The sequence below is a fragment of the Cynocephalus volans genome, chromosome 10 (genome assembly GCF_027409185.1).
Source record: "Cynocephalus volans isolate mCynVol1 chromosome 10, mCynVol1.pri, whole genome shotgun sequence".
Classification (NCBI taxonomy): Eukaryota; Metazoa; Chordata; class Mammalia; order Dermoptera; family Cynocephalidae; genus Cynocephalus; species Cynocephalus volans.
The window spans coordinates 18,969,496-18,982,440 of NC_084469.1; the positions used below are offsets into that span (position 1 = coordinate 18,969,496).

The 12,945-nt window shown below is 39.4% G+C and overlaps 1 protein-coding gene across 2 annotated transcripts in view; it reads left to right on the forward strand.

Moving 5' to 3' along the window:
- USP32 (ubiquitin specific peptidase 32) overlaps nt 1–12,945 on the forward strand; it is a 181,976-nt gene that overhangs the window by 69,102 nt on the left and 99,929 nt on the right. For both annotated transcript variants that reach the window (XM_063109752.1, XM_063109753.1), the window contains exons 3-4: nt 4,302–4,407; nt 12,803–12,921. In XM_063109752.1, the coding sequence (XP_062965822.1) occupies nt 4,302–4,407; nt 12,803–12,921 (225 nt within the window). The remainder of the gene's footprint in view (nt 1–4,301; nt 4,408–12,802; nt 12,922–12,945) is intronic.

The window sequence follows — 12,945 nt, forward strand, 5'->3', positions numbered from 1 at the left end:
AAAATGACTGGTAAGGGTATCTTAACCCTTGACTTGGTGTTGTCAGCACCACGCTCTCCCAAGTGAGCTAACCGGCCATCCCTATATAGGGACCCAAACCCGTGGCTTTGGTGTTGTCAGTGCCACACTCTCTCAAGTGAGCCATGGGCGGGCCCTAAACAAAGATCTTGCAACAAATTATTATAATAATAGCTCACATTTATTAAGTGCTTGTTGAAAAAAAGGTGTCAAAATATCCTTGCTTATTTTGTGCACACCTGTTCTCCTCAATCCTGAAAACAAAGCTGAGTAGCAATGAGCATGGCACTTAATATTCCCTAAATGTTAAAGCACTGTCACTGTAGTGACCATTGATTTAAAAATGTTTTTTTGGGTTTTTTTTTTTTGATGAAAAAAAAGATTACACATTAGATGTGTTAGATGCATGCTGATTTCTGGAATATTAATAAAAGGTGGAAAATATGTACATCATAGAATTCAGGAAATGTGGTGATTTTTCCCAGGCCTCCTTTCCTCTGTCAAATGAACTAGGTAATTTTAGAAGGTTATTGATGTTACTGTGTTTTGGGAGTGATAGGGAGGCATCAGTATATTCCAACATTCCAGCCAAGTTTATTCCAAACAAAATCTTTCACATTCTATAAGTACTTGCAAAACTGAAAGTCATATCTTACCCAAAATTTCTTTATTAACTTTACCCTATTTTACTCTTATTGTATTAAACTCAGTGAAATTGTCAAAAGTGAAAAAGACTGGATTGTAAAGTTATAGTGGGGTGGGAAAGGGAGGCCAACCAAAGAAACTGTTTACCAATTGAGTTTGTGATTATTTAAATTTCTTAGTTTAATCTTCAGGAAATTTTACAAAAATGGTGTATATCTTGCTAGTAATGTCTTTCATATAATTCTAGAGAAATTAATTAGAAATTAACATATATAATTATATAATAGAACTGTTAGTTTCAGGAACCTGTCTTGCCTAGGTTTAAATTCTGACTTCGCCACTTCGTTGATGTATGACTTTAGATAAGTTACTTATTAATCTCTTTGGGCTCTAGGTTCCCCCAACCATAAAATGGGACACCAATACTTTTTTCATTGAGTCATCTTGAGGCTTAATACTGGTAGAGCATTTACAACAGTTATATGACACATACTAAGCATTTAAATGTTAGCTATTGTTTTTATTATTATAAGAATTTATTAATAGGGTTAATGTTGGGTTTAAACACTAGAGTGCTAAGATTAAGTAATTTCTTGCTGACTGACAGTATAAAGATTGAGATGTACTACACATGAATTGGTGTATTAAACAACACTTATACGTAGTATACCACAGTATATTTCCAATTCCCTTCTCCTGTCTTCTGTGTTATTGTTGTCATGTGTTTTACTTTTATGTGTACTATATAAACATATATTGCATTTCTACTATTTTTGCTTTAGACAGCTAATTATCTTTTAAAGCAATTAAAACTAAGAAAAATAATTTTATATTTACCTTCATCAATGCCACATCCAGTACTTCTTTATGGGAGTGCATGTGTCTCTATGGCATCATATTTCTTTCAGCCTGAAGTACTTTTTAAATTCTTTTATATCGTTCAGGTTGCTGATAATGACTTTTCTGTTTTTGTTTCTCTGAAAAAGTCTACTTTTTCCTTTCTTTTTGGAAGATACTTTCGCCCTGTATAGAATCTTGGTTGAGTTTTTTTCTTTTAGTGCTTTAAACATGTCATTCCATTGGCTTCTAGCTTACATAGGTTTTGAGAAACCTGCTGTAATTCTCTCTCAGTGTAATGTGTCTTTTTTCTTATGGTAGCCTTAAAGATTTTCTTTTTGTCTTTGGTTTTGAGTAGTTTGCGTATGGTTTGTTTAGTTGTTTGTGGAAGTTAGACATGTGATTTATTTTGCCTATTCTCTGAGCTTCTTCCATTTGTGCTTTTGTGTCTTTATTAGTTTTGGAAAATTCTCAACCTTTACCTCTGTAGATATTTCTTCTGTCCCAGTCTCTTTCTCTTCCAGGATTTTGATTACACATATATCACATCATTGATATTGGCCCACGGTTCTTGGATTTTCTGTTCTAACCACCCTTTGGAAACCTCCCCCCCCCTTTTCTTCCCTTTGTGTTTCATTTTAGATAATCTTTTACTCACTCTATTGAGTTTAATATTGAGCCATTACAAAACATTCTTCAACTGTGGTACAATTTTTTTCCTTTGTCTCTGACAGTATGTTAGGGTCTTTTTTTTTCCCCTTCGTGTGACTTATAATTCGTGGTTGAAAGACGGGTGTTTTGTATAGAATGGTAGAGACTGAACTAACTAGTATTTATGTCTTGAGCATGTGGTGTTGAGTCAATCTAGTCTGTAGCTGAGCTGTAGTTTTGGTCTTGGTGTAGCTGTGGTTACCCTCGGTGCACACTGCAGGCTTCAAATTCCCTTTTTTTTGTTGTTTAGGGTCAGGAGCTCTTTGCTAGAGAATTTTTCTAATATCTGCTCTACTGTCTACTTTTGAGCTTTTCTTCTTCGTTGTTGTGCCTCAGAGAGGGTCCCTGTCCAGACTCTTCCCTCTCCTCTAGCTGAGTACTGTTGTTATTTTTTCCTCAGTGCTTGCTAGTGCAGTGTGGAGGTGGGAAGTGCCGGGGAGGTGGACATTCTGTGTTCTATTTCTTTCTTTCGTTCTTTTTAAAAATTTATTTCCTATTAGCATATTCATTGTTACAAATCATACTTATTCTTTATGCCCTTTGTCCAATCTCTCCCCTTCTTCCTTCCCCTCCCTCTTCCTCCCTTTCATTCCCTCTCCTCTCTAATAACTGTAAATTTGTTCTCTCCATCTGATAGATTATCTGTTCCTCTGTTGGTTTGTTACCTAGATGATCTGTCCAGTACTGAGACAGGTGTGATCAAGTCCCCCGTCTTCCCCTATTATCATAAATCAGATGCTTCTTCTATTACTCTAGAGTGTGCTTTGTGGAGAGAGAGGACCCCTTTTTTTGGTCTCCACTGGTGTCTCTCCTTATGTCATTGCAGTTGAAAGTTTGGTGTGCCATCTGCATGGTGGCTGTGACTGCTGCTATAGAGACTAGCCACTTTTGCGGCAGCCACGGCAATTGCGGTGGCTGTGGTGGGCTACCCGCATGAAAATGGTGTTTTTCGTGTGCTCTTTACCTGGTTGTGGCTGGGTTTGGCTTCCCCTGGCTCCAAGCCTCAGGCCCCTGGCATCTCTGTTCTATTACTCCCTCAGTTTTAGGCAAGCATTGTGTCCTTGGGTCTCTGAGGTGAGACTTTCTCAGTGATTCTACCCTCTCCCCAAATGGTAGGGGTTCTCTAAAGGTCCGTGGCTGTTAGGTTTCCTGCCCAGGGATAAAGCATTTTTTCTGTTCCACCAGTTGGGGGTGGGAGGTGGGGCAACTAAAAATAGTTATTCCACAAAGTGTGTGTTCTGGTTTTTTATATTTTTTATGTTCTAATCTGCAGCCATTTCCCTTGGTTAGTTTTTGTTTACTAGGTTGAGCTATCAATGGCACTATAGGTATATAGTTTATGGCACCAGTTGTCAGTGTTATTAAATATATTTATAAATGTTATTTGATGAATATATATTTTCAGTTTTCATATTGGCCATTTAAGTTTTATTTCTTGAATTATTCTTTAATCATGCATTTTTCTGACAAAAATTCTCCATGGCAGGTACTAGGCACTCAACAAAGAATTATCAAATGAGTGAACGAATTTATAGTGATTGTTGTTGCTGACCCTTTCTTATGCATAATTTTTCTTCTTTAATTCTGATTTACTGTACACTTACTCATTTTTGAAAGTGTAAAATAATTTTTTTCAGGTCTCTTTGTATTTCTCAACACTCAGAGAGTGTCTTTTTTCCCAATGAAAATAATATTGTGTAAGTTTTACTGAGGTTGAAGGAAGTTCTGTAATTGTACAAAATCCTTATCACATTATTGGGGTTATTGAAGGAGGACCTTTATCCTCTTGGACCTTGTTAAGAACTCCACAGAGAAATGATAAGTATTCAGTTGTGTGAGCCTCTAATATATGTTTTTTAGGGTAGATGCAGTATATTCTCGGCTGAATGCATAAGATGCAAAGGAGGAAGAGCAGGGAGAAACTTAACATCATTTCTCTAAAATTTACCAGAAAATAAATAAATAAATAATAAAAAATTTACCGCGGCCTTCTCTGGAGATGAAAACAAGATTTGTTAATGGTGATACCCACCTCAAATTCCTCAACAACTGAAACATCTCCTAAGATTTGCTTTATCGTTTTCTTTTAGGTGATTTATTGTTCATTTGGTGGAACGTCCAAAGGGCTACACTTCAATAACTTAATAGTTGGACTTGTCCTCCTTACAAGAGGCAGAGATGAAGAGAAAGCAAGATGTGAGTACTTTTGTTATCTCAAAATGATAATACCACATTTGTGTGTAGAATAATTTTCCTTAAAATTTTGATGACAGGCAAAGGATTAGAATTGGCATTTCTCTAAAGAAGATATGCAAATAGCCGATAAGCACTTGAAAAAAATGCTCAACATAATTAGGCATTAAAGAAATGTAAATTAAAACTGGTTCTTATCCACTAGAGTGGCTAAAATAGAAAAGATAATAAGTGTTGACGAAGATGTGGAAAAATTATAACCATCACACATAGCTGGTGGGAGTGTAAAATAGTGCAACCATTTTGGAAACCAGTTTGGCAGTTCCTCAAGCTGTTAAACATTAAGATACCATATGACCCAGCAATTCCACTCCTAAGTATATAACTAAGAAAATTTAATACATATACTCACAAACAAAAAAAAACCATGTTCACAACTGTTCATAGGAGCATTGTTCATAATAGTCACTGTATTAGTCCATTTGTGTTGCTATAACAGAAATACCTGAGACTGGGTAATTTGCAAAGAACAGAGGTTTATTTGGCTTGTGATTCTGGGACAGCTGCGTCTGGCACAGGCCTCAGGCTGCTTCTACTCATGGTGGAAAGTGGCAGGCAGCTGGCGGGTACGAGCAGATCACATGGCAAGAGGAAACAAGAGAGAGAGAATGGAGGTGCCAGGGTCTTTTAAACAACAGCTCTCACAGGAACTAATAGATTGAGATCTCACTCCCCAGGGAGAGCATTAATCCATTCATGAGGGACCTGCCCCCATGACTCAAACAGCTTCCAGCATTGCCACATTGGGGATCAGATTTCCACATGAGTTTTGGCGGGGGCAACATATCCAAATTCTATCAGTCACTAATTGGAAACAATTCTAATGTCCATCAGCAGATGAATGGATAAATAAATGGTGTTATATTCATATAATGGAATATTACTCTACCATAAGAAGGAACAGAGTAACTGATTCATGCTACAACGTGGATGAACCTGAAAACATTTTGCTGAGTAATAGATTCTAGTCACAATAGGCCACGTATTATATGATTCCATTTATATGAAATTTGCAAATTAGGCAAATTCATGGTGGCAGAAAGTAGTAGATTAGTGGGTTGCCAGGATCTTAGGGAGAGGGAAATGGAAAGTGACTGTTCATGAGTTTCAAGATGGCGGTGGCTGCGGCGGTTGGCGCGGAGTAACTGAGGTGGAAAAGGCGGCCACTGGGCCTCAGGCAGCCAGGAAACTTGTGGACCTTCCTCTTGCCATCTCTTAAGGGAGGACTGCAGCTGCTGGCTGGTCGTGGGGGCTGAACGCCACTTTGCCCCTGGCAGGAGAGGCTGCCTCACTTACAGGCAACAGCTTTGAAGTGTGGAGCAGGAAAAGAACTGTTTCTTAGCTGCAAAAGCGAGTCTCGAAACAGGGAACATGGCGCCAGGGCTGCTGTGGATGCGGACAGGATCCCAGAGGCCGGGGCCGCGCTGAAGGCGGCCAGCTGCCCTATTCAGGATTCGAGGTTTCAGGCCGGCATTAAAGAAGATTCCTGGGAGCGCCCGCGCCGCGCCGCGACTGAACAGCCCGAGGCGGCAGCGGCCGAGAACACGGAAGGCGACAAACCAGAGACAGAGAGCGAGCACCCGACCTGGCACAACCCTGTGAATGACCCTTGGCCCAGCTCTGTTCGGGGGGCGGATGCCCACCCGGCTCCCGCCTGCACCACCAGGCCACTCACCGCCCCGGTGCTGCTTCCATTTTCCCAGGTGCGGGCAGCTCCGCCCTGCTCAGCCATCACTGAGCCCTCCCACTTGCTTCGCCCGGCGCAGGGCTTTCCGGAGCCTGCTGGCCGGCCTCCTCTCCCTCTCCCTCCGTGGTTCTCTGGCGGGGCTGGTGGCGTGGGGCGTCCCCGGCCAGTGTTGGGAGGGCAAGGAAGTACGGGCGGGCCGACTGTCACTCCACCACACCCTGGACTCCGGCCCCCGGTAAACTTCCTGTTACTGGGAGGCAGATACCATCTCTGCGGCCACCAGTTTGGAAAAAAGCCTAACGAATTTCTGGTTGGGAATAGTGTGGTAGGAAAGTTCCCAGGTCCGCTTGAACCTGCCGGAGAGCAGGCTGCAGGCAGGCGCTAGACTCGGTTTATACCGGGGGGATACAAAGGTGAACAAGACCCGAGAAAGATCTACACAGTGCTACAAAGGCACCCAGAGAGACCGGTCGTCTGTGCCTAGCAGAAAGCTGATAGACTTCCTGGGCGAGGCAGTGCCGAGCAGGGTCTTGAAGGCCCAGCTGACAGACGAGGGTTGCAGAAGACACGCCCCAGCCCAGCACAGTGCGCACAGAGTGGGGAGACGTGCGGCCAGGGAGGCGGAGACTCGACAGAAACCACATACCCGGTGGGGTCGCCACTGCACAATCTAACAGCCTGGGCCAGAGCACACGGAACGGGGAGAAGTCCTGCACAGGAAGTGAAAGCTCAACAGAGATCACACACCCTGTGGTACATGATCCACCAGCCCAGCAGAGTCCAAGCTGACCAGAAAGGTGGCTCCCCGGAGAAGCCCAAGACCCGAGGCAACCACACACACAAGGCACTAGAGGCCAACTGAGCAGTCACGGAGGGAGCCATACGAAATTGGCAACCACAGCAAAATCCTAGTTAGTCATTAGTCTCAAACCGGTGGACTGTGAAACCCCCTGCCACAATGAATAAACAACAAAAAAAAGAAACCAGAAATACAAAAAATCAAGAAAGTACACCACCAAAAGTTAATAAATCTCAAACTCTAGATCCTATAGAACAAGAAGCCCTTGAAATAACTGACAAGGAATTTCGAGTGATAATTCTAAGGAAACTGAATGAGATACAAGAAAACTCAGCTAGACATCATGATGAAATGAGGAAAAGTATACAGGATCTGAAAGAGGAAATGTACAAGGAAATCAATGTCCTGAAAAAAAATGTAGCAGAACTTGCTGAACTGAAGAAGTTATTCAGCGAAATAAAAAACACAACGGAGAGTTTAACCAGCAGGCTTGTCGAAGTTGAAGAGAGAACCTCTGAACTTGAAGATGGGCTGTTTGAAATAACACAAGCAGACAAAAAGAAAGAAAAAAGAATCAAGGACATTGAAGAAAATCTGAGAGAGATATCAGACAACCTTAAGCGATCAAATATCCGAGTCATGGGTATTCCAGAAGGGGAGGAAAATGGAGATTCCATTGAAAACATATTCAACAAAATAGTGGCAGAAAACTTCCCAGGTATAGGAAAAATCACAGATCTTCAGATCCAGGAAGCTCAACGATCTCAAAATGTATTCAACCCAAAAAGACCTTCTCCAAGACATGTCATAGTCAAATTGGCAAAACTCAGAGACAAAGAGAGAATCTTAAAAGCTGCAAGAGAGAAGCGTCAAATCACCTATAAGGGAGCCCCAATCAGGTTAACATCAGACTTTTCATCACAAACCCTAAAAGCTAGAAAGGAATGGGATGATATTTTCAAAATACTAAAAGACAAAGATTGCCAGCCAAGAATACTCTACCCTGCAAGGCTATCCTTCCGAAATGAGGGGCAAATAGTATATTTCTCAGACAAACAAAAACTGCGGGAGTTCACTACCACAAGACCACCCTTACAAGAAATCCTCAAGGGAGTACTGGGTTTGGATCCTGAAAAATAACTACCACTGCCATAAAAACCCAAGAAAAATCTAAACCCGCTAGTATAATAAAAATGGCATTCATGAAGAGAAAACAAGCTAACAAAAACACTATCTACAACCTAAGGAACCACCAAACAGCCTAAAACCTCTACAAAAACACTTGGAATTGATAAATGATTTCAGCACAGTAGCAGGATACAAAATCAACACACAAAAATCAGTAGCATTTCTTTTCTCCAATAGTGAACATGCAGAAGGAGAAATCAAGAAAGCCTGCCCATTTGCAATAGCCACCAAAAAAATAAAATACTTAGGAATTGAGTTAACCAAGAAGGTGAAAAATCTCTATAATGAGAACTACAAACCACTGCTGAGAGAAATTAGAGAGGATACAAGAAGATGGAAAGATATCCCATGCTCTTGGATTGGAAGAATCAACATAGTGAAAATGTCCATACTACCCAAAGTGATATACAAATTCAATGCAATCCCCATCAAAATTCCAAAGACATTTTTCTCAGAAATGGAAAAAACTATTCAGACATTTATATGGAACTATAAAAGACCACGCATAGCCAAAGCAATGCTCAGCAAAAAAAATAAAGCTGGAGGCATAACACTACCTGACTTTAAGCTATACTACAAAGCTATAATAACCAAAACAGTATGGTACTGGCATAAAAACAGACACACTGACCAATGGAATAGAATAGAGAATCCAGAAATCAACCCACACACTTACTGCCATCTGATCTTTGACAAAGGCACCAAGCCTATTCACTGGGGAAGGGACTGCCTCTTCAGCAAATGGTGCTGGGATAACTGGATATCCATATGCAGGAGAATGAAACTAGATCCATACCTCTCACCATATACTAAAATCAACTCAAAATGGATTAAGGATTTAAATATACACCCTGAAACAATAAAACTTCTTAAAGAAAACATAGGAGAAACACTTCAGGAAATAGGACTGGACACAGACTTCATGAATACGACCCCAAAAGCACGGGCAACCAAAGGAAAAATAAACAAATGGGATTATATCAAACTGAAAAGCTTCTGCACAGCAAAAGAAACAATTAAAAGAGTTAAAAGACAACCAACAGAGTGGGAGAAAATATTTGCAAAATATACATCTGACAAAGGATTAATATCCAGAATATATAAGGAACTCAAACAACTTTACAAGAAGAAAACAAGCAACCCAATTAAAAAATGGGCAAAAGAGCTAAGTAGGCATTTCTCTAAGGAAGATATACAAATGGCCAACAGACATATGAAAAAATGCTCAACATCACTCAGCATCCGGGAAATGCAAATCAAAACCACACTGAGATACCATCTAACCCCTGTTAGGATGGCTAAAATCCAAAAGACTCTGAACGATAAATGCTGGCGAGGCTGCGGAGAAAAAGGAACTCTCATACATTGTTGGTGGGACTGCAAAATGGTGCAGCCTCTATGGAAAATGGTATGGAGATTCCTCAAACAATTGCAGATAGATCTACCATATGACCCAGCTATCCCACTGCTGGGAATATACCCAGAGGAATGGAAATCATCAAGTCGAAGGTATATCTGTTCCCCAATGTTTATCGCAGCACTCTTTACAATAGCCAAGAGTTGGAACCAGCCCAAATGCCCATCATCAGATGAGTGGATACGGAAAATGTGGTACATCTACACAATGGAATACTACTCAGCTATAAAAACGAATGAAATACTGCCATTTGCAACAACATGGATGGACCTCGAGAGAATTATATTAAGTGAAACAAGTCAGGCACAGAAAGAGAAATACCACATGTTCTCACTTATTGGTGGGAGCTAAAAATTAATATATAAATTCACACACACACACACACGCACACAAAAACCGGGGGGGGGGGGGAGAAGATATAACAACCACAATTATTTGAAGTTGATACGACAAGGAAACAGAAAGGACATTGTTGGGGGGGAGGGGGGGCGGGAGAAGGGAGGGAGGTTTTGGTGATGGGGAGCAATAATCAGCTACAATGTATATCGACAAAATAAAATTAAAAAAAAAAAAAAGAAAGTGACTGTTCATGGGATAGGGTTTTTTTGGAGAGGTTGATGAAAATGTTCTGGAATTAGATAGTGGTGATGGTTTCACAACCTTGTGAATATACTAAAATCAAGGAATTGTACACTTTAAAAGGGTGACTTATGGGATGTTAATTATAGCTCAATAAAGCTGTTACTTAAAAGTCTGATGACAGACTTAGTAGTCTATTCGTTTCTTCACAAACAAAACCAAAAGTTTACATACTTGATAATGTTGTATACAAATTCTTGGTAAAAGGCTTAATTCTTTTAATGTTTTACTTTTAATTTCAGAAATTAATTTTATTAGGTGAATTATCTCAGCTTAGAAGAGGCTGGCACCTCATCCATTATAATTACCTTTCAATCTTACTAAGCATGGAAGTGCTATAATGAGAAGGCATCATTTACCCTCCTAAGCATGAGAGGGAAGATAATCTTAGTTGATCAGTGTCCACCTGTGTTTCTTAGTATATGAATTTATTTACTTATTTTTTATTCATTCAGTTGTTTATAATGTTTTTTGTCCCCTCATTCTTTTCTTTGAGCTCCCCAAATCTGCTCTTACCAAAAACATTAGTAAGCACTGTTAGTTTAATTGAAGGTTTCCCAGGAGAAGCATAGGCAGCCATTTATAGCCACAGAATGCAAAATTTTGCTTCAAAAATTCTGAGATTTTTATTCTTGGTCACTGGATGCTGGGTTTCTCTCTCTTCTTCCTTACTTTTCTAATCTGCATGCTATGGTCTGAATGTTTTTGTTCCCCCAAAATTCATGTGTTGAAATCCTAACTCCCAATGTGATTCTGTTAGGAGGTGTTGCATTTGGAGGGTGATTAGGTCATGATGGCTAATACTAAATGCTTCATGAATAGGATTAAATACGCTTATGAAAGAGGCCTTAGAGAGACCCCTCGCCACTTCTGCTGTATAAGGATACAATGATAGCCATCTATGAACCAGGAAGTGGGCCTTTACTGGACACCAAATTTGTCTTCTCCTTGATCTTAGACTTCTGAGCCTCCCAGAACTATGATAAGCCACCCAGTTTATAGTATTTTGTTGCAGTAGTTAAGCAGACTAAGATACTACCTTTGGACTGCTTCTTCTAAATCTCTCAGAATCTTCTCTCTTGCTCCTGAATCTATTCTGTTCTTCTTAATCCTTTTTTTTTTTGTTTTTGACAGCTGACCGGTAAGGGCATCGGAACCCTTGACCTTGGAGTTATCAGCACAGTGCTGTAGTCAAATAAGCTAACTAGCTCACTTAATCATTTTTTTTCTTCTTAATTTTTTTTTAAAAACCAGTTTTTTTGAAGTATAATTGATATACAATAAAATACATGTATATAAAGTATACATTTTGATATGTTTTGACATATGTATTTACCCAGTAAACCATTACCATAATCAAAATAATTAACATATTTCCATAAACCCTATTTTATCTATTGGAGTATAAGTGTGATCCTGGTTTTTCCAAATTAGCATCCCTCCACCAAAACACACATAAACTGGCTCCAGGCAGCAGTAATTAAAAATAACAATTTTCTGAGTCACAAACACAAACATAGTTTTTAAGTTTCTTTATTTTTACTGTACAATTGTGTTAGTTTCCTACGGCTGTCATAACAAAGCACTACAAACTGGGTGGCTTAAAACAACAGATACTTATTATCTCACAGTTCTGAAGGCTAGCAGTCCAAAATCAGTGTCAGCAGAGTCATGCTTCCTGTGAAACCTATTGGGGAAAATTCTTTCTTCTTCCTCACTTCTGCTAATGGCCATCAATCCTTGACCTTCCTTGACTTTCACCTGCATCTTTCCAATCTCTGCCTCTCTCATCACATGGCTTTCTTCCCTTTGTGTCTGTCTTCTCTTCTTATAAGGACATATTAGATTGGGTCTCACCCTAATGAACTCATCTTAACATTATATCTGCAAAGACCCTATTTCCAAATAAGCTAACATTCACAGGTACTATCTTTTGGGGGATACAGTTCAACTCATAACAACAGTATTTCAGACATATGTATACTATGTACTTCTATCCAGCTTTATTATTTCTTAATGTTGTGTTGTGTTTGTCCCAGCTCTTGATTTTTAAAAAATAGTATAACTAAGGTAAGGCTGTCTTTGTATCCTTTTATGATCCCATTCCTATTTTTCCCTTCATAGTGGTTACCACTCTCATGAATTTGGTGATCTTTCATTCCTCATGCAGGTTTATACATTTCAGAACATGTTTACATATCCTTAAATATATATATCTCCAACTATTTTGCTGGTTTTAAACTTTTTAATAAATGGTATTCCATACAGATTACTTTGTAATTTGCTTTTTTCCCGAATGTTATGTTTTTAGACATTTATCTGTCTTGAAACAGTTCATTTATTTTAATTGGGACATAATCCCATCGTAAGTGTAGGAGCATCTGTATAGTATTTCATGTGTGTGTGTATGTGTGTATCTCACTTACCTGTTGTTGACAGACACTTTTATGTTGCTGGGTTATTTTGAGGAATAAATTAAATTATATTTATGAAGTTCTCGGCCCTAGTAATCACTCAATTGTTGGTACCTTTCTTTTCTCTCCCTACTTCTACTAAGGTATATTTGACCTATGTTGAGATTAATTTATCCTATTTTCTTTCTCCTTAGACATTTTTAGTCTTTTTTCAAATGAATCTGGGAGTTATGTTGTACGAGAAGAAATGGAAAGAATGCTCCATGTGGTGGATGGTAAAGTCCCAGATACACTCAGGAAGTGTTTCTCAGAGGTATATTTAAAGATTTACATTTCA